Genomic DNA, 18,085 nt, shown 5'->3' on the forward strand with positions numbered 1-18,085 from the left:
CCTCCAGGCCCCGCCCCGCTGCCCCCCCATTGGCGGGGTGAGGATGGCGGTGAATCCTATTGGTTGCCAGAACCCGCCCGGGGGCGGGGTGAAAGCGCCCGGGCTGTGATTGGCTGAAGGGATGCGGGGGGGGGGGGGGTCGGGGGCGGGTCTGTGACGGCATCAACCCGCGCCAGCAGGAAGTGACGCCCTCGCCAGGCGCCGCCCCCTGGGCCTGAGCGGCCGGAAGGGGGGGAACCCGCCGAGGGTGAGGCCGGGGCCCGGGTCCGGTACCGGTACCGGTACCGGGGGGGGGGGGGGATCCGGTACCGGGGTGGGGGGCGCCCGGTCACCGCCCGCCATGGCCGCCCCCGCCAACGCCCAGAGCGCCAGCAAGACCTGGGAGCTGAGCCTCTACGAGCTGCACCGCACCCCGCAGGTGGGGGGGGGGGGGGGACGGGGCTGGGACCCCCCAAAATGGCGGGGGGGCAGCGGGGGGGACGGACAGACCCGGGGGGGGGGGGTGCGGGGGCTGGGACCCCCCAAAATGGGGGGGGGGCACCGGGGGGGGACGGACAAACCCATGGGGGGGGGGGGGGCGCGGGGGCTGGGACCCCCCAAAATGGCGGGGGGGCAGCAGGGAGGGGGACACCCCTATGGAGGGGGGGGCACGGGGGATGGGACCCCGCCAAAATGGCGGGGGGGCACCGGGAGGGGGGGGGGGAACAGGGGGTTGGGACCCCCAAAATGGCGGGGGGGGGGGCACCGGGGGGGGGACAGCCCTATGGAGGGTGGGGGGACAGGGTCTGGGACCCCCCCCAAAATGGAGGGGGGGGCACCGGGAGGGGGGGGGGGAAACAGGGGCTGGGACCCCCAAAATGGCAGGGGGGCACCGGGGGGGGACACACAGCACCATGGGGGGGAGGGCGCGGGGGCAGGGACCCCCCAAAATGGCGGGGGGGGGGGCCAAGGGGCTGGGACCCCCCCAAAATGGTGAGGGGGGGTGGTGTAACTGGGGGGGGGGGGGGCAGGGGGGGACAGGGGCTGGGACCCCCCAAAATGGCGGGGGGGGGGGGGGGCCAAGGGCTGGCAGGCCCCCAGGTGAGGGAGGAGGAAGGAACGGGGGACCCCCCCCCCCATTTTAGGGGCTGGGGGCACCCTGGGGGGGGGGGCACCCCAAAAGTGAGGGGGGAGGAGGGGGCACCCCAAAAGTGTGGGGGGGGAGGGGGCACCCCAAAGTGCTGGGGGGTGGGGGCAGAGGGGGGGGTGTCCCCAGGGTGGGGGTCACCCCAGGGGAGCCAAGCCTGGGGGGGGGATGGGGCGCTGTCACCCCAAAAACCCCAGGGGGTCGGGGACATGGGGGGGGGGTCGGGGGTGTCCCCCCAGGGCGGGGGGGTGTCCCCAGGGCGGGGGGGGTCCCCCCAGGGTGGGGGTCGTCCCCCCGACGTCCCCCCCCCGCGCCCGCAGGAGGCCATCATGGACGGGACGGAGATCGCGGTGTCGCCGCGCAGCCTGCACAGCGAGCTGATGTGCCCCATCTGCCTGGACATGCTGAAGAACACCATGACCACCAAGGAGTGCCTGCACCGCTTCTGCTCCGACTGTATCGTCACCGCCCTGCGCAGCGGGTACGGGGGCGGCGGGGGGGGGGCCGACGGCGGCGGCGGCGGGGCGACGACGGCGCCACGGGGGGGGCCGACGGCGTCACCGGGGGGACAACAGCGTCATGGCGGGGACAACAGCGTTACTGGGGGGGCAACAGCGTCGTGGGGAGGCCAACAGGATCACTGGGAGGCCAACAGTGTCACGGGAAGGCCAACGGCGTCACCAAGGGGGCCAACAGTGTCGCCAAGGGGGACAACGGCGTCACAGGGGGCCAACAGCGTCACCGGGGGGACAACAGCGTCACCGGGGGGACAACAGCATCATGGGGAGGTCAACAGCGTCATGGGGGGGCAACAGCATCGCTGGGGGGACAATAGTGTCACCAAGGGGGCCAATGGCATCACGGGGGGACAATAGCATCATAGGGGGGCCAACAGTGTCACCAGGAGGACAACAGTGTCACAGGGTGGCCAACAGCGTCACCAGGGGGGACAACAGCCTCACCGGGGGGCCAACGGTGTCATGGGGGGACAATACCGTTACCGGTGGGGGGTCAACAGCATCACCAGGGGGACAATAGCGTCATGGGGAGGCCAACAACGTCACGGGAGGGCAACAGCGTCACCAAGGGGACAACAGCGTCACCAAGGGGACAATAGCATCATAGGGGAGCCAACAGCGTCACCAGGAGGCCAATAGTGTCACAGGGGGGACAACAGCATCATGGGGAGGTCAACACTATCACCAAGAGGGACAACAGCGTCACCGGGGGGACAATAGCGTCATGGGGGGGGGGCAATAGTGTCACCAGGGGGACAATAGTGTCACCAGGGGGGACAACAGTGTCATGGGGTGGACAATGGCATCATAGGGAGACCAACAGCGTCACCAGGAGGACAGTAGTGTCACAGGGTGGCCAACAGTGTCACCGGGGGGCCAACAGCATCACGGGGGGACAATACCGTTACCGGTGGGGGGGTCAACAGCATCACCAGGGGGGACAATAGCGTCACCGGGGGGCCAATAGCAACATGGGGTGGCCAACGGTGTCATCAGGTGGCCAACAGCGTCACCGGGGTGGGCAACAGCATCATGGGGGGACAATCCTGTTACCGGTGGGGGGTCGACAGTGTCACCGGGGGGGACAACGGCGTCACGGGGGGACAATAGCGTCACCAGGAGGCCAATAGTGTCACAGGGCGGCCAACAGCCTCACCGGGGGGCCAATGGCATCATGGGGTGGCCAACAGTGTCATCAGGAGGCCAATAGTGTCACAGGGTGGCCAACAGCCTCACCGGGGGGCCAGTAGCATCATGGGGTGGCCAACGGTGTCATCAGGAGGCCAACAGCGTCACGGGGGGACAATACCGTTACCAGTGGGGGGTCGACAGCGTCACCGGGAGGCCAGTAGCATCATGGGGTGGCCAACGGTGTCATCAGGAGGCCAATAGCGTCACTGGGGTGGCCAACAGCGTCATGGGGTGGCCAAGGGTCTCACGGGGGGACACCGGCGTCACCGCGCGTCCCCCGTTCCCCCTCCCCCCCTCGCCCAGGAACAAGGAGTGTCCCACCTGCCGGAAGAAGCTGGTTTCCAAGCGATCGCTGCGGCCGGATCCCAATTTCGACGCTCTGATCTCCAAGATCTACCCCAGCCGGGACGAGTACGAGGCCCACCAGGACCGCGTCCTGGCCAAGCTCAGCCGCCTCCACAACCAACAGGCGCTCAGCAGCAGCATCGAGGAGGGGCTGAAGATGCAGGCGATGCACAGGTAGGACCTCCCCCTCCCCCACCGCCAATCGCCGCGCCGGGATCCGGTGGGATCCGGCGGGATCTAAATGGGAAAGGGGTGGAGGTGGTGGAGGGGGAATGGGGGGGGAGTTGAGGGAGGGAGGTGGTGGAGCAGGCGTTGGGTGGTTGGTGGCACCCAGAGGGTTGTGGTTGACGTTTCCATGCCCAAATGGAGACCAGTGAGGACTGGTGTCCCTCGGGATCCATACTGGGACCAGTACGGTTCCGTATCCTCATCATGTGCCACCATCGTCCCGTTGATGTGGTCCTCCACAACGTCCTCCTCTCTCAGTGGGATGGGGTTGATGGAGTTGGGTGGTTGGTGGCATCCAGAGGGTTGTGGTTGACGTTTCCATGCCCAAATGGAGACCAGTGAGGACTGGTGTCCCTCAGGGGGCCATACTGGGACCAGTACAGTTCCATATCTTCATCATGTGCCACCATCGGTCCCATTGACGTGGTCCTCCACAACGTCCTCCTCTCTGAGTTTGAGGGAGATGGAGTTGATGGATGGAGCGTTTGGGTGGTTGGTGGCATCCAGAGGGTTGTGGTCAATGGCTCCATGTCCAGATGGAGACCAGTGAGGACTGGTGTCCTTCAGGGGGCCATACTGGGACCAGTACGGTTCCGTATCTTCATCAATGACCTGTGCCACCATCGTCCCTTTGACGTGGTCCTTCACAACGTCCTCCTCTCTCAACTGGATGATGGATGGAGCGTTAGGTGGAGCAGGAATTGGGTGGCTGGTGGCACCCAGAGGGTTGTGGTTGATGTTTCCATGTCCGGATGGAGACCAGTGAGGACTGGTGTCCCTCAGGGGGCCATACTGGGACCAGTACGGTTCCGTATCTTCACCAACCACAGAGATCGAGGGCCTCCTCAGCAGGTTTGGAGATGACCCCAAGCCGAGTGGGGTGGTTGATCCCCGAGAGGGAAGGGACCCATCCAGGGGGACCGGGAGGGGTGGGCCCAGGGGAACCTCATGAGGTTCAACCAGGCCAAGCGCAAGGTCAAGGCCATCCCGAACACGGCCACGGGCTGGGGGATGGAGAGTGGAGAAGGACTTGGTGGCTGAGGAGCTGGAGAGGAGCCCAGGGAGCCAAGCGTCTCCTGGGGACAAGGCGGCCGTGGACCCGGTGGAGCGGGCCCAGAGGCCACGGAGATGATGGGAGGGCTGGGCCACCTCCCCTGGGAGGCCGGGCTGGAGAAGAGACGGCTCCGGGGAGACCTCGTGGTGGCCCTTCGTGGGGACGGAGGCTCTGATAGGCCGAGGGGGGGCGGTTTTAAGCTAAAAAAGGGCAGATTTAGGCTCGGTTTAAGGGAGATTTTTCACGCTGGGGGTGGGGACGCTGGAAGGCGTCGCCCGAAGAGGTTGGAGATGCCCCATCCCTGGGAACGGCCAAGGTCAGGTTGCTCAAGTCCAAGCTGTCCTTGCCCATGACCTTCAATCCACGATTCCAGGCCGGGCTCGATCCCAGTTGCTCCCAGTTAATCCCCGTTCGTTATCCCGTAGGGCACAGCGAGTGCGGAAGCTGCACCAGGAATCGGATAACGCCACGTTCAGCGGGGGCGAGGACAACTGCGACAGTCGCTCCCACCTCAGCAACGCTTCGGCTCCCAGTCATCCCGAAGCCGGACCCAGTCGGAAACGTTCCCGAGCTTCCGATGATTCCGGGCCCGATCCCGATCCCGAAACTTCCCACGAAGGAGGAGGACGAGGGAGCCCCGAGCCGGGAGCGGAGCCGGGCAGCAGCGAGATCGAGCTGGTTTTCCGACCTCATCCTCTTTTGGTGGAGAAGGGGGAGTACTCGCAGACCCGGTGAGGGCAGGGGTGCGGGCAGGGGTGCGGGCAGGGGTGCGGGCAGGGGGCTCCAGCGCCCCCGAACTCAGAGCAGGGGGTGGCGGGAAGCCTTCCTCCGCCTGCTGCCAGCCTCAGGCCTTCCTCTTCCTCTCTGTCTTCTTTCCTTTCCCTTCCTCTTCCTCCTCCTTCCTTTCTCCTCTTCCTCGTTTCCTTTCTCTTCTTCCTCCTCCTTCCTTTCTCCTCTTCCTCATTTCCTTTCTCTTCTTCCTCCTCCTTCCTTTTCCTTCCGCCTCCTCCTCTTTCTTCCTCCTCCTCCTCTTTCTTCCTCCTCCTCCTCTTTCTTCCTCCTCCTCCTCTTTCTTCCTCCTCCTCGTCCTCCCTTTCTCCCTCCTCCTCCTCCCTCTCTCTTTCTCCTTTTTGTACTTTTTCTCCTCTTCCTCCTTTTTCTCCTCCTGTATTCTCCTCCTCTCCTCCTCTTCCTCCTGTCTTCCTTTGCTTCTCCTCCTCCTCTCCTTTCTCTTCCTCTTCTCCTCTTCCTCTCCTTTCTCTTCCTTCCTCTTCTCTCCCTTCCTCCTCCCCCTCCCTCTCTTCCTTCCCTTCTCTTGTCCTTCCTCTCTCTTCCTCCTCCTCTCCTCTCTTCCTTCTCCTCCTTTCTTGTTCTTCCTCCTCCTCCTCCTCTTTTCTCCTCCCCTGTCCTTTCTCATCCTTCCTCTCCCTCCTCTTCCTCTCCTCATCCTTCCTATCTCCTCCTCTCTCTTCCTTCTGCCTCCTCTTTCTCTTCCTTCCTCCTTCTCTCTTCCTTCCCCTCTCCTTCCTTGTCCTTCCTCTCCCTCCTCTCCTCTTCCTCTCTTCCTTCTCATCTTTCCTCTCTCTCCTCCTTTCTCTTCCTTCCTCCTCCTCTTCCTCTCTTCCTTCCCCCTTCTCTCTCCTCTTCCTTCTATCCTTTCTCTTCCTTCCTCTTCCTCTCCCCTCTCTCTTCCTCCCTTCTCTCTTCCTCCTCCTCCTTCTCCTCCTCCTCGTCCTCCTTCTCCTCGTCTTTCTCTTCTCTCGTCTTTCCTCTCCTTTCTCTTCCTTCCTCCCTCTCTTCCTCCTCTTTCTCTTCCTCCTTCTCATCCTTCTCTTCCTTGTCCTCATCGTCCTCCTTCTTCTCATCCTCCTTCTCCTCCTCATCCTCCTCCTCTCCTCTCGTCTTCCCTCTCTCTCCTTTCTCTTTCTTCCTCCTCCTCTTCATCTCTCTTCCTTCCCCCTCCTCTCCTCTTCCTTCTCTTCTTTCCTCTCTCCTTCCTCCTCCTCTCCCCTCTCTTTTTTCTCCCTCTCTTCCTCCCCTTTCTCTTCCTCGTCCTCGTCCTTCTCGTCCCCATCCTCCTCCTTCTCATCCCTGTCCTCCTCGTCCTTCTCCTCCTTGTCCTCGTCCTTCTCCTCCTTGTCCTCGTCCTTCTCCTCCTTCTCCTCGTCCTTCTTCTCCTTCTCCTTCTCCTCGTCCTTCTTCTCCTTCTTCTCCTCGTCCTTCTTCTCCTTCTTCTCCTCGTCCTTCTTCTCCTTCTCCTTCTCCTCCTCCTTCTCCTTGTCCTCGTCCTTCTTCTCCTCATCCTTCGCCTCCTCATCCTTCGCCTTGTACTTCTCCTTGTCCTCCTCCTCTTCCTCCCCCCCCTCTTCCTCCCCCCCCCGCCGGCGCAGGTACGTGAAGACGACGGCCAACGCCACGGTGGATCACCTCTCCAAGTACCTGGCCCTGCGGATCGCGCTGGAGGAAGCTCCGGGGCCGGGCCCCGAGGCGGCGGCGGGGCTGGAGGAGGTGAGCGAGAAGCAGTACACCATCTACATCACCACCGCCGGCGGAGCCTTCACGGTACCCAGGAGGGGACGCGGGAGGGGGGTGGGGGTGGGGAGGGTTTTGGGGTGACAGGGGGTGACCCCGATTCTCTCCTGTCCCCCCCCCCAGACCCTCAACGGGTCCCTGACGCTGGAGCTGGTGAACGAGAAGTACTGGAAGGTCAGCAAACCCCTGGAGCTCTACTACGCGCCCACCAAGGAGCAGAAATAGGGGGGGGGGAGACCCCCAGGACCCCCCCCCACGGGCAACCCCGAGGTTCTTGGGGACCCCCGGGACCCCCCTGAGGCTCTTGGGGACCCCCTGAGGCTCTTGGGGTTCCCCCAGGACCCCCCTGCGGTTCTTGGGGACCCTCAGGATCGCCTCCGAGGACCTTGGGGACCCTTGGGACCCCCCGAGGACCTTGGGGACCCCCTGAGGTTCTTGGGAACCCCCCAGGATCCCCCCCCGAGGCTCTTGGGGACCCCCTGAGGCTTTTGGGGTTCCCCCAGGACCCCCCTGAGGTTCTTGGGGACCCCCCCCGAGGACCTTGGGGACCCTCAGGACCCCCCTGAGGACCTTGGGGACCCCCCTGAGGTTCGTGGGGACCCTCGGGACCCCTCCGAGGACCTTGGGGACCCTTGGGACACCCCCCAAGGCTCTTGGGGTTCCCCCAGGACCCCCCCCCCCCCCCGAGGCTCTTGGGGACCCTCGGGACCCCCCCAAGGACCTTGGGGACCCCCCGAGACCCTTGGGGACCCTCAGGACCCCCTCTGAGGACCTTGGGGACCCCCCCCCCGATGACCTTGAGACCCTCAGGATCCCCCCCCAAGGACCTTGGGGACCCCCCGAGGCCCTTGGGGACCCCCAGACCCTCCCCCGTCCCCACGGACTGGCGGGGGGCTCCCTGGGGGGGCTCCTGCGGGGGGGGGGGGGGGGGTAAGGGTCCCCTGTCCCCTGCTGGGGGGGGGTGACAGCCCCAGTACCCCCCCCCCCAGGGAAGGACTGGGACTGGGGTGCTCCCCAGTCACCCCCAGTGGCGATGGCGGGCGGGGGGACGGCCCCAAGGACCCCCCCCCCCCCCCCCCCCACCGCTTGCGTCACCCCACTCCCCCCCCCCCCCCCCCCCCCCCAACCATGGGTGACAGCGTCACCGCAGCCGGCCACCGCCTTCCGCCCTTCGTCCCCAACCCCGGGGGGGGGGGACAGTGGGGGGGCTGCCCCTCCCCCCACCCCCCCAGGACCCCCCCCAACCCCCCCCCCCCCCCCCCGCGCTGTCGCCAGCAGCAATAAATCATCGCTCGGGGGCCCCTCCTGCACCTCCTGTCCTTTATCCGCGGGCGCTGAGGGGGCGAGGACACCCCCCGGGGGGGGGGACAGACAGCCGCCGGACGGACAGACGGACACCTGGGGGGGGTGGGGAACCACACACAGACGGACAGACGGACAAAGCACCCCTCCCCCCCCCCCTAGAAGTTGGGTTTGTGCTTCTTGAGCTCCACCATGAGGTGGTGGATGTTGATGAGCTCGGCGCGGGCGGGCAGGGAGCGGAGCGGCGGCTGGGCCAGCACTTTGTGAAACCGGTGGTAATACTGGATCAGCTGCGTCAGGGCGCCCTGGGGAGAGGCCGGGGGGGGGTCAGGACCCCCCCAAACCCCCCCCTCTGAACCCCTAAAATCCCCCCTCTGAACCCCCAAAATCCTCCCCACCTGGATGATGCCGGTGCCGTTCTTAAAATTGCTGAAGGACCGCATGACGTCCTGGCTGAGCGACTCCACCGACGCCTTCCAGGTGCTGGAGAAGCCGCGGGCCAACTGCGTCACCCGGGCTTGAATCGGGGGCAAAAAGATGAATTTTGGGGACCCCAAAACCTCCGGGGGGGGGGGGGTCCCCAAAATTCATCTGCCCCCCTCCAATTTACCCTCCTCCCCGCGCAGCCGCTCCAGCTGCCCCTTCTCCAGCAGCGCCTCGGCTTCTTTAACGAAGGCGATCATCCCGCCGAAGGGGGGGGAGAGGATCTCCTCGATGAATTCCTGCCGGAAAAGAGGGTGTCACCCCCCCAAAAAAAACAGGGAGGGACCCTAAATGGGGAGAACCCCCCCAAAAAATGGAGGGGACCCCCCCAAAAATGGAGGGGGAAGCCCAAAAACGGAGCGGGGCAAACCTGGGTGCGAGCAGAGAGCAGCTGCTGGAAGCCTTCCACCTCCTTGCTCTCCTCCACCGCTCGCTCCTGGAGGGGGGGGTGATGATATTTTGAGGGGCCCCCCCTTAAATTTAGGGGTGCCCCCCCCCCTGTTTTTTGGGGGGGGGGGAGGGGGGCTGCTTACCATGAGGACGCCCAGCATCATGTCGTAGTTGTTGATGAGGAAGATGAGCTGCTCTTTGCGGGAGGAAAACTCGGCCGCCACGCGCAGGACGAAGTTTTCCACTTCCACCTGCGGCAGAGGGGGGGAAACGGGGGGGGGGTTTGGGGTCCCCCTAAAAATTTGGGGGGTCCCTGAGCTCTTTTTTTAACTCCCCCCCCCAAAAAAATACCTGGAGCTGCCCCAGCAGCGCGTGGGTTTTCTCGTTGGGGAAGGTCTGGTTGATGCTAACGATGGCGGAGGAGAACTCGGCGTAGCGGCGGGTGATCTGAGGGGGCAAAGAGAGGGTGGGGGGACCCCAAAACCCCCTCGTTGCCCCCCAAAACCCCCCCGTTGCCCCCCCCACTTCCGTACGTAGTGGGGACGGGTGTCGAGGAAGCCCAGTTTCTGGGGGTCGGTGCTCTGGATGCTCTGGATGTTGAGCTCCAGGATGTGCTCGAAGCGAGGCCAGAGGATTTCCAGCAGCGTATCCCAATATCTGAGGCGGGGGGGAAAAAACAAAGATTTGGGGGGGTTCCCTGTGGAATTTTGGGGGGTCCCCAAGGTGTCCCCCACCCCCGTTTTCCCTCACTTATCGACGGCGGGGATGTTGCGCTTGGCCATGATGGCTTTGAAGCGGAGGACGATGTGGATGCAGAGGAAGACGGCGATGCTGTCGTAGCAGTCGCAGACGTAGGCTTCCATGTGCTTCTACGATATTTGGGGGGGGGCTCAGCAGCCCCCCCAAATCCCAGGGACCCCCCCAAAATCCCCTCGGAACTCACCAGGAACATGGTTAAGGTCTTGCCCATGACGGCGTTGAAGAGATCTTGAGCGCTGGGCCCCGTCACCATGAAGAAATCGCAGAGGAACAAATACTCGCGGCAGCTGTTATCCAGGAGAGCGTAGTGCTGGCTGCGGAAGAGCGACTCGAAGGGGTACTACGGCGGGACGGACGGACGGACAGAGGTCAGGACAACCCCACGAACCCCTCCCCCGCCCCCTACAACTCACCCGCACGTCGCTTTTCTGCGCGGCGTGGGGGACGATGATGGGACCTTCCAGCTCGGCCGCCCCGATGACGCTGCCGCGGTTGCCCAAGGTGAAAACGGTGTTGCGGTTTTTTAACGACGGTTTCGAGAAAAAACCTAAAAACCGAAGGGGGTCAAGGCAATAACGGGGGGGGGGGGGGTGTCCCCAAAACCCCCCTCCCCCAAACCCCCCCACCCTCATCCCCCCCAAACCCCTAGGATATCTTTTTTAGCTGTGTCCTCCACGCCCATCAAATCGTCCTTCTCCGCCACCTCCTCGTACTGCGGGGATGAAATAAAAAAGGGGGGGGGGTTCAGCGCCCGAAACGCCTCAAAACCCCCCCAAAAACCCCTCAAAACCCCCCCAAAAACTCCCCAAAAACCCCCCAAACCCCCCCAAAAATCTCCCCCACCTGAATCTTCATGAGGCGACTGGTGTAAGATTTAAAATAAGAGAGATAAATCTTGCTCATGGTTTCCACGTACTGCTCCCGCAGCTCCTGCGCCACCACCCGCTCGTTGCCCAGTAGGAACTGGTAGAAAAACCTGTCGGGAACGGGGAGAAAAATTGGGGTACCCCCACCCTCTACACCCTAATTTTCTTCCCCAATCCCCCCCCGCGATGCCTCACCTGTATTTTAACAACGCGTTTTGAGGGATCTGGTAGTTGGTCATGGGTTTGCGGAAGGAGTAAATCTTCTGCAGGACGAATTCCCGGATTTTGGTGACGGCCTTTGAGGAGGAAAAAAAGGGGGGCGTTGAGGGGGGGGGTCCCCTGGGTGCTGGGGGGGTCCCCTGGGTGCTGGGGGAGGGTCCTCTCACCTTGATCTTGAGCTTCTCGAGGACGTGTTGGACGTCGGCGCAGGCCACCGTCTCCCTGAACGCTTGTTCCTTCACCGAATTGATTTTCCCGTTGAGTTCTTGCAACTGTTCCAAAAATTCCGGTTCCGTCACCGGCGCCTCCAAAACGGTGCTGAAAAGGGGAGAGGGGGAGGTGACGCCGGGGACGGAGAGGTGACCGAACCGCCCCCCCCCCCCCGTGTTCCGTAGCCGCACCTGATCATGACGGCGGGGACCACCAGCTCGTCCAGGAGCTGGCCCAGTTGCCGACGCACGGCTCGGCGATTCTTCAACCTCAAGTTCATGGCCACCGACTGCTCCTGAAGCGTTCGGATCTCGGAGCTGATGCTGCTCAGGTCGCACTGGAAAGCGCTCAGCATCTGCTCCATGCGCTGGGAGGGGACAACAAGGGGGGGGGGGGGGTGTGTCAGGGGACGCTTTGGGGACACCGGGGACGCCCTGGGGACACCGTGGGGACGTCCCGTCCCCCCCCTCACCTCCAAGATGGCGTCGCAGGCGGTGATCTGGTTGTGCAGCGAGGCGATGTTCTCGCTCTCCTTGATGTCTGCGAGGGCGGGTAAGGGATTTGGGGACGATTTGGGGACGTCGGGGACGTCGGGGACATCGGGGACACCGTGTCCCCCCCTCCGGTGACACCCCCCCCCCCCGAAATCGAAGGATACAGTCGCGGATGGAAGCGCGCTCCACCTCCTGCAGCTCCAGCTCCACTTGCTTGGAGTACTGGCGCAGGTCCACGCCCTGCGGGGACGGCAGCGTCACCGGGGAGGGGACGCCGTGGGGCGGGGGGGGGGCGCCGTGGGGCGGGGGGGGGGACACGATGTGACAAAAGCCACTCACCGTCTTCAGGGCCTCCTGCACCAGGGCGTCCTCCAGGTTGGCCTGGATGTGAACTGCGGGGGGGGGGGGGGGACACGGGGCTGGATGTCACCGCTGTCACCACCTCAGCGTCCCCCCCCCCATGTCCTCCCCCCCCCCCAAACAGCCCCGTGCTCCCCCATCGCTTCTCCCCCATGTCCCCCCCGTGTCCCTGTCCCCCCCCATAAATGGTCTGCTGTTGCCCCCCCCTTGTCCCCATGTCCTCCCCCGACACCTCAGTGTCCCCCCCTTGTCCCCATGTCCCCCCCCTGGACACCCCAGAGCCCCCCCCCAGTCCCTGTGTCCCCCTCAGACCCCCCCCATGTCCCCCCCAGTCCCCTATGTCCCCCCAGTCTCCATGTCATCGCCCCCCCCCCCCAGTCCCCACCATATCCCCTGTCGTCCCGTCCCCCCCCCCCCGACACCTCAGTGTCCCTCCACTGTCCCCATGTCCCCCCCCCGGGTCCCTGTGTCCCCTGTTCCCCCCTCAGACCCCCCCATGTCCCCCTCCCCCAGTGCCTGTGTCCCCCCCCCCCGTGTCATCCCCCCCCCAGTCCCTGTGTCCCCCCCATGTCCCCCCCCAGTCCCCATGTCCCCCCCCCGGTCCCTGTGTCCCCCCCAGGCACCCCCATGTCGCCCCCCCCCCCCCAGTCCCCATGTGTCCCCCAGTCCCTGTCCCCCCCCCAGACACCCCAGTGTCCCCCCCCCCAGTCCCTGTATCCCTTGTCCCCCCCTCAGACCCCCCCCCACGTCCCCCCTCTGGTCCCTGCCCCCCCCCCAGGTCCCCGGTCCCCCCTGTGTCCCCCCTCGTGTCTCCGTGTCCGCCCCCCCCCCCCGTGTCCCCCAGGTCCCTGTGTGTCGTTGTCGTTCGTCCCCCCCCCCCCCCCCCGTGTCCCCTGTCGTGTGTCCCCCCCCCGTGTCCCCTGTCCCCCTCCCCATGTCCCCGGTTACCCCCCCGTGTCCGTCCCCCCCCCCCCGTGTCCCCGTGTCCCCCCCCCCCGTGTCCCCCCCCCCGGTCCCCACCGTCCACTTCATCCAGCACCAGATCCTCCCCTTCCAGATCCAGCTCCGGCTCGGGGGGGCCGGGACCCAACTCCGCCTCCAGCTCCGCTTCCAACGGCGGCTCCGAGACCCCAAACCTGCGGCGGAGGAGGCGGCTCAGCCCCCCCGGGCCCCCCCCGGGCCCCCCCCGGGCCCCTCCGGTTCCCCCGGCGCCCCCGGCCCGCTCCTACCGCCGCCATGGCCGCCGCCTCTGTCACGTGCCGGGTTCCTCCCCGCCCACCGCGCCGACGTCACTTCCGCCCCGCCGCCTCTTCCGCCTTTCTCTGGTTCCAGCGGCAGCCGGCGGGAAGGGGAGGCCGCGGCCATGGTGGGCACCGGCGGCGGCATCGGTCGCCATCGGCGGGAGGAGGGGGGCGAGGGGCGGCGGGGAGGCGGCGGGGGCGGCGGGGGAGGGCGGCGGGGGCGGCGGGGGCGGAATGGCGGCGGGGGAGGGAAGGGATGGCGGCGGCGGCGGCGCGGGGTCGGCCCCCCCCCTCCCCCCCCCCGGTGGCGGCCATGTTGTCCCGGGGGCCACCCCCCGTCCCCCCGTGGCCGCGTGTGTCCCCGTCACCGCGTCCCTCCCCTCCTGTGACCGTGTCTCCTCCTGTGTCCCCCCCCGTGTCCCTGTCCCCAACCCCGCCGTGACCGTGTCCCCCCCCCCGTGATTGTCCCCAACCCCCGGTGACCGTGTGCCCAACCCCCCGTGACCATGTCCCCAACCCCCTGGTGACCGTGTCCCCCCCGTGATTGTCCCCAACCCCTCGTGTCCCTGTCCCCAAGCCCCTGGTGTCCGTGTCCCCCCTCCCCGTGCCCGTGTCCCTGTCCCCAACCCCCGGTGACCGTGTCCCCCCCCTCTGTGACCGTGTCCCCCCCCGTCATTGTCCCCAAGCCCCTGGTGTCCGTGTCCCCCCTCCCCGTGTCCCCCCCGTGATTGTCCCCAACCCCCTGTGTCCCTGTCCCCAAGCCCCTGGTGTCCGTGTCCCCCCCCGTGATTGTCCCCAACCCCCTGTGTCCCTGTCCCCAACCCCTGGTGACTGTGTCCCCCCCCCCCCGTGATTGTCCCCAACCCCCTGTGTCCATGTCCCCAACCCCCTGGTGCCTGTGTCCCCTCCCCGTGTCCCCCCCGTGACTGTCCCCAACCTCCTGTGACCATGTCCCCAACCTCCTGTGTCTGTGTCCCCCCCCCCCCCCATGACTGTCCCCAACCCCTGGTGACTGTGTCCCCCCCATGTCCCTGTCCCCAACCCCCTGGTGATTGTATCCCCCCTCTCTGTGCCCATGTCCCCCCCCCGTGATTGTCCCCAACCCCCTGTGTCCATGTCCCCAACCCCCTGGTGCCTGTGTCCCCTCCCCATGTCCCCCCCGTGCCCGTGTCCCCAACCCCCAGTGACCATGTCCCCCCTCCCCGTGCCCGTGTCCCCCCCGTGTCCCTGTCCTCAACCCCCGGTGACCGTGTCCCCCCTCCCTGTGCCCACGTCCCCCCCGTGCCTGTCCCCAACCCCCGTGTCCATGTCCCCAACCCCTGGTGCCCGCGTCCCCCCCGTGCCCGTGTCCCCAACCCCCCCGGTGACCGTGTCCCCCCTCCCCGTGTCCCCCCCGTGTCCCTGTCCCCAACCCCCGGTGACCGCGGCCCCCCCCCCCCCCGTGACCGTGTCCCCCCCGTGTCCCTGTCCCCAACCCCCGGTGACCGCGTCCCCCCCCCCGCAGTCTCTCGTCATCCCCGAGAAGTTCCAGCACATTCTCCGCGTCCTCAACACCAACATCGACGGGCGCCGGAAAATCGCCTTCGCCATCACCGCCATCAAGGTGAGGGGACACCGAGGGGACGTTTGGGGACAGTGTGGGGTGGGGGGGTGACACGGGTGACGTCACCCCCCCCGCCTTTTTTTGCGTCTCCCCAGGGCGTGGGGCGCCGCTACGCCCACGTGGTGCTGCGCAAAGCCGACATCGACCTCACCAAGCGAGCGGGCGAGCTGACCGAGGACGAGGTGAGCCATTCCGAGGGACACGTGGGGTCGGGGACATCCCCAAAGGGGTTGGGGACATCCCCAGAGAGGTTGGGGACATTTTTTGGGGGGGTGTCACCCCTCTGCGTCCCCTCCCAGGTGGAGCGGGTCATCACCATCATGCAGAACCCTCGCCAGTACAAGATCCCCGACTGGTTCCTCAACCGGCAAAAGGACGTGAAGGACGGGAAGTACAGCCAGGTGAGGGGGGGACAGTGTCCCCCGATGTCCCCCGGTGTCCCCCAGTGTCCCCCGGTGTCCCCTGATGTCCCCTCTCCCTGCAGGTGCTGGCCAACGGCTTGGATAACAAATTGCGCGAGGATTTGGAGCGGCTGAAGAAAATCCGGGCGCATCGGGGGCTGCGACACTTCTGGGGGTGAGCGAGGGGGGGGGGTTGGGGACACCGAGGGGACTTGGGGACAGCGGGGGGGTCTTGGGGACACTGGGAGGGGTTTGGGGACATCAGAGGGGACACCGGGACAGAGGGGAGGTGGCACTTGGGGACGGGGTCCCTGACGCTGCCACCGTGTCCCCCCTGAGGGGGCTGTGGCACTTCTGGGGGTGAGCAAGGGGGGGGTTGGGGACACCGAGGGGACTTGGGGACACCGAGGGGACTTGGGGACACTGGGGGGGTCTTGGGGACACTGGGAGGGGTTGGGGACACCAGGGTGGTCTTGGGGACGTCAGACGGGACACGGGGACACTGGGGGAGGGGACACCAGGGGACACTTGGGGACACCGGGGGGGTTTGGGGACATCAGAGGGGACACGGGGACACCAGGGGAGGTGGCACTTGGGGACAGAGTGCCTGACGGTGCCACCGTGTCCCCCTGAGGGGACTGTGGCACTTTTGGGGGTGAACGGGGGGCCTTGGGGACACCGGGGGGGGCCTTGGGGACACTGGGAGGGGTTGGGGACACCAGAGAGGACACGGGGACGCTGGGGGAGGTGACACTTGGGGACAGGGTGCCTGGCATTGCCACCGTGTCCCCCTGAGGGGGCTGTGGCACTTTTGGGGACACCTGGGGGGGGACCTTGGGGACACTGGGGGGGTCTTGGGGACAGTGGGAGGGGTTTGGGGACACTGGGAGGGGTTTGGGGACACCGGGGGGGCCTTGGGGACATCAGAGGGGACACAGGGACAGAGGGGAGGTGGCACTTGGGGACGGGGTCCCTGACGCTGCCACCGTGTCCCCCTGAGGGGGCTGTGGCACTTTTGGGGACACCGGGGGGAGGTCTTGGGGACACTGGGAGGGGTCTTGGGGACACTGGGGGGGTCTTGGGGACAGTGGGAGGGGTTTGGGGACACTGGGAGGGGTTTGGGGACACCGGGGGGGCCTTGGGGACATCAGAGGGGACACAGGGACAGAGGGGAGGTGGCGCTTGGGGACGGGGTCCCTGACGCTGCCACCGTGTCCCCCTGAGGGGGCTGTGGCACTTTTGGGGACACCGGGGGGAGGTCTTGGGGACACTGGGAGGGGTTTGGGGACACTGGGAGGGGTTTGGGGACACCGGGGGGGCCTTGGGGACATCAGAGGGGACACGGGGACACCAGGGGAGGTGGCACTTGGGGACGGGGTCCCTGACCCTGCCACCGTGTCCCCCTGAGGGGGCTGTGGCACTTTTGGGGGTGAACGGGGGGGTTTGGGGACCCCGGGGGGGGTTGGGGACCCCGGGGGGGGGGGAGGTGACATTTGGGGCCGGGGGGGTGACGCCGCTCGTGCCCCCCCAGGCTGCGCGTGCGAGGCCAGCACACCAAGACGACGGGCCGGCGCGGCCGCACCGTCGGCGTCTCCAAGAAGAAGTGAGGCGGGGGAGGGGAATAAAGGCGACTTTGGTGACAGCGGTGGCACCCGCGTGTGGCTCGGGGGGGGGGGCGGGGCCTTGCACGATGGGGGGGGGGCCTCGCACGAGGATGGGCCTCGCACGAGGAGGGGGGTTGCACGAGGATGGGGGTTGCACAAGGAGGGGGAGGGGGGAAAATGGAGCCGCCCGTGAGGCTCCATTAAAGGTCGGGGGCCTCGCACGAGGACGGGGCCTTGCACGAGGATGGAGCCTCGCACAAGGACAGGGCCTTGCACGAGGATGAGGCCTCGCACAAGGATGGAGCCTCGCACGAGGACAGGGCATCACACGGGGGGGGTGCACAAGGAGGGGGAGGGGGATGCTGGAGCCGCCTGTGAGGCTCCATTAAAGATCGGAGCCTCGCACGAGGATGGGGCCTCGCACGAGGAGGGGGGGTTGCACGAGGATGGGGCCTCGCACAAGGGGGGGGTTGCACAAGGAGGGGGAGGGGGAAAATGGAGCCGCCCGTGAGGCTCCATTAAAGGTCAGGGCCTCGCACGAGGATGGGGCCTCGCACAAGGACGGGGCCTTGCACGAGGATGGGGCCTCGCACAAGGGGGGGGTTGCACAAGGAGGGGGAGGGGGACGATGGAGCTGCCTATGTGGCTCTGTGAAGGGTTGGGGCCTCGCACGAGGATGGAGCCTCGCACGAGGACGGGGCTTTGCACGAGGCCAGAGCCTTGCACAAGGATGGGGCCTCGCACGAGGACAGGGCCTTGCACGAGGAGGGGGACGATGGAGCTGCCCGTGAGGCTCCATTAAAGGACGGGGCCTTGCACGAGGATGGAGCCTCGCACAAGGATGGGGCCTCGCACGAGGGCTTTGCACAAAGATGAGGTTTTACACGAGGACGGGGCCTCGCACGAGGAGGGGGGTTGCACAAGGATGGGACGGGGACGATGGAGCTGCCCGTGAGGCTCCATTAAAGGACGGGGCCTCGCACAAGGATGGGGCCTCGCACGAGGATGGAGCCTTGCACGAGGGCTTTGCACGAAGATGAGGCTTTACACGAGGACGGGGCCTCGCACGAGGACGGGGGTTGCACAAGGAGGGGGAGGGGGACGATGGAGCCGCCCGCCAGGCTGTGTTAAAGGTCGGGGCCTCGCACGAGGACAGAGC

At 66.4% G+C, this 18,085-nt stretch overlaps 4 protein-coding genes across 6 annotated transcripts in view; 3 read left to right on the top strand and 1 right to left on the bottom strand.

Annotated features, from left to right (window-relative positions):
• HSD17B8 (hydroxysteroid 17-beta dehydrogenase 8) overlaps positions 1-92 on the top strand; it is a gene marked incomplete at both ends in the record, with an annotated part of 3,079 nt that extends 2,987 nt beyond the window's left edge. The window contains 1 exon segment of the mRNA XM_082333905.1: positions 71-92. Coding sequence (XP_082190031.1) covers positions 71-92 — 22 coding nt within the window.
• Positions 93-292: 200 nt separating this feature from the next.
• On the top strand, positions 293-7,393 carry RING1 (ring finger protein 1). Its single transcript, XM_082333997.1, has 6 exons — positions 293-418; positions 1,447-1,607; positions 3,139-3,354; positions 4,888-5,193; positions 6,853-7,024; positions 7,118-7,393. Exons 1-6 carry the CDS (start codon positions 341-343, stop codon positions 7,217-7,219), a joined length of 1,035 nt encoding a protein of 344 aa, XP_082190123.1. The 5' UTR covers positions 293-340; the 3' UTR covers positions 7,220-7,393.
• A 914-nt stretch (positions 7,394-8,307) lies between these two features.
• VPS52 (VPS52 subunit of GARP complex) lies at positions 8,308-13,345 on the bottom strand. 3 transcript variants are annotated; one of them, XM_082333994.1, is made up of 20 exons: positions 13,305-13,345; positions 13,098-13,210; positions 12,057-12,109; positions 11,882-11,957; positions 11,696-11,763; positions 11,415-11,590; positions 11,181-11,331; positions 10,990-11,090; positions 10,772-10,904; positions 10,583-10,640; positions 10,342-10,475; positions 10,113-10,268; positions 9,920-10,038; positions 9,703-9,826; positions 9,521-9,616; positions 9,313-9,420; positions 9,150-9,215; positions 8,907-9,018; positions 8,695-8,813; positions 8,308-8,601 (listed from the first exon to the last, which is right to left on the bottom strand). In XM_082333994.1, exons 1-20 carry the CDS (start codon positions 13,313-13,315, stop codon positions 8,455-8,457), a joined length of 2,121 nt encoding a protein of 706 aa, XP_082190120.1. In that variant the 5' UTR covers positions 13,316-13,345; the 3' UTR covers positions 8,308-8,454. The 3 variants fall into 3 exon arrangements, 2 of the variants coding, with proteins under 2 accessions (XP_082190120.1, XP_082190121.1); XR_014230537.1 differs by lacking the exon at positions 8,308-8,601 and having other exon boundaries at positions 9,521-9,575; XM_082333995.1 differs by lacking the exons at positions 11,882-11,957; positions 13,305-13,345 and having other exon boundaries at positions 13,098-13,161.
• A 34-nt stretch (positions 13,346-13,379) lies between these two features.
• On the top strand, positions 13,380-16,964 carry RPS18 (ribosomal protein S18). The gene is made up of 6 exons (XM_082334002.1): positions 13,380-13,443; positions 14,823-14,921; positions 15,017-15,103; positions 15,221-15,322; positions 15,406-15,497; positions 16,854-16,964. Exons 1-6 carry the CDS (start codon positions 13,441-13,443, stop codon positions 16,927-16,929), a joined length of 459 nt encoding a protein of 152 aa, XP_082190128.1. The 5' UTR covers positions 13,380-13,440; the 3' UTR covers positions 16,930-16,964.
• Positions 16,965-18,085: the final 1,121 nt, after the last annotated feature.

Source organism: Platalea leucorodia (genome assembly GCF_965183815.1).
Source record: "Platalea leucorodia genome assembly, chromosome: 28".
NCBI lineage: Eukaryota > Metazoa > Chordata > Aves > Pelecaniformes > Threskiornithidae > Platalea > Platalea leucorodia.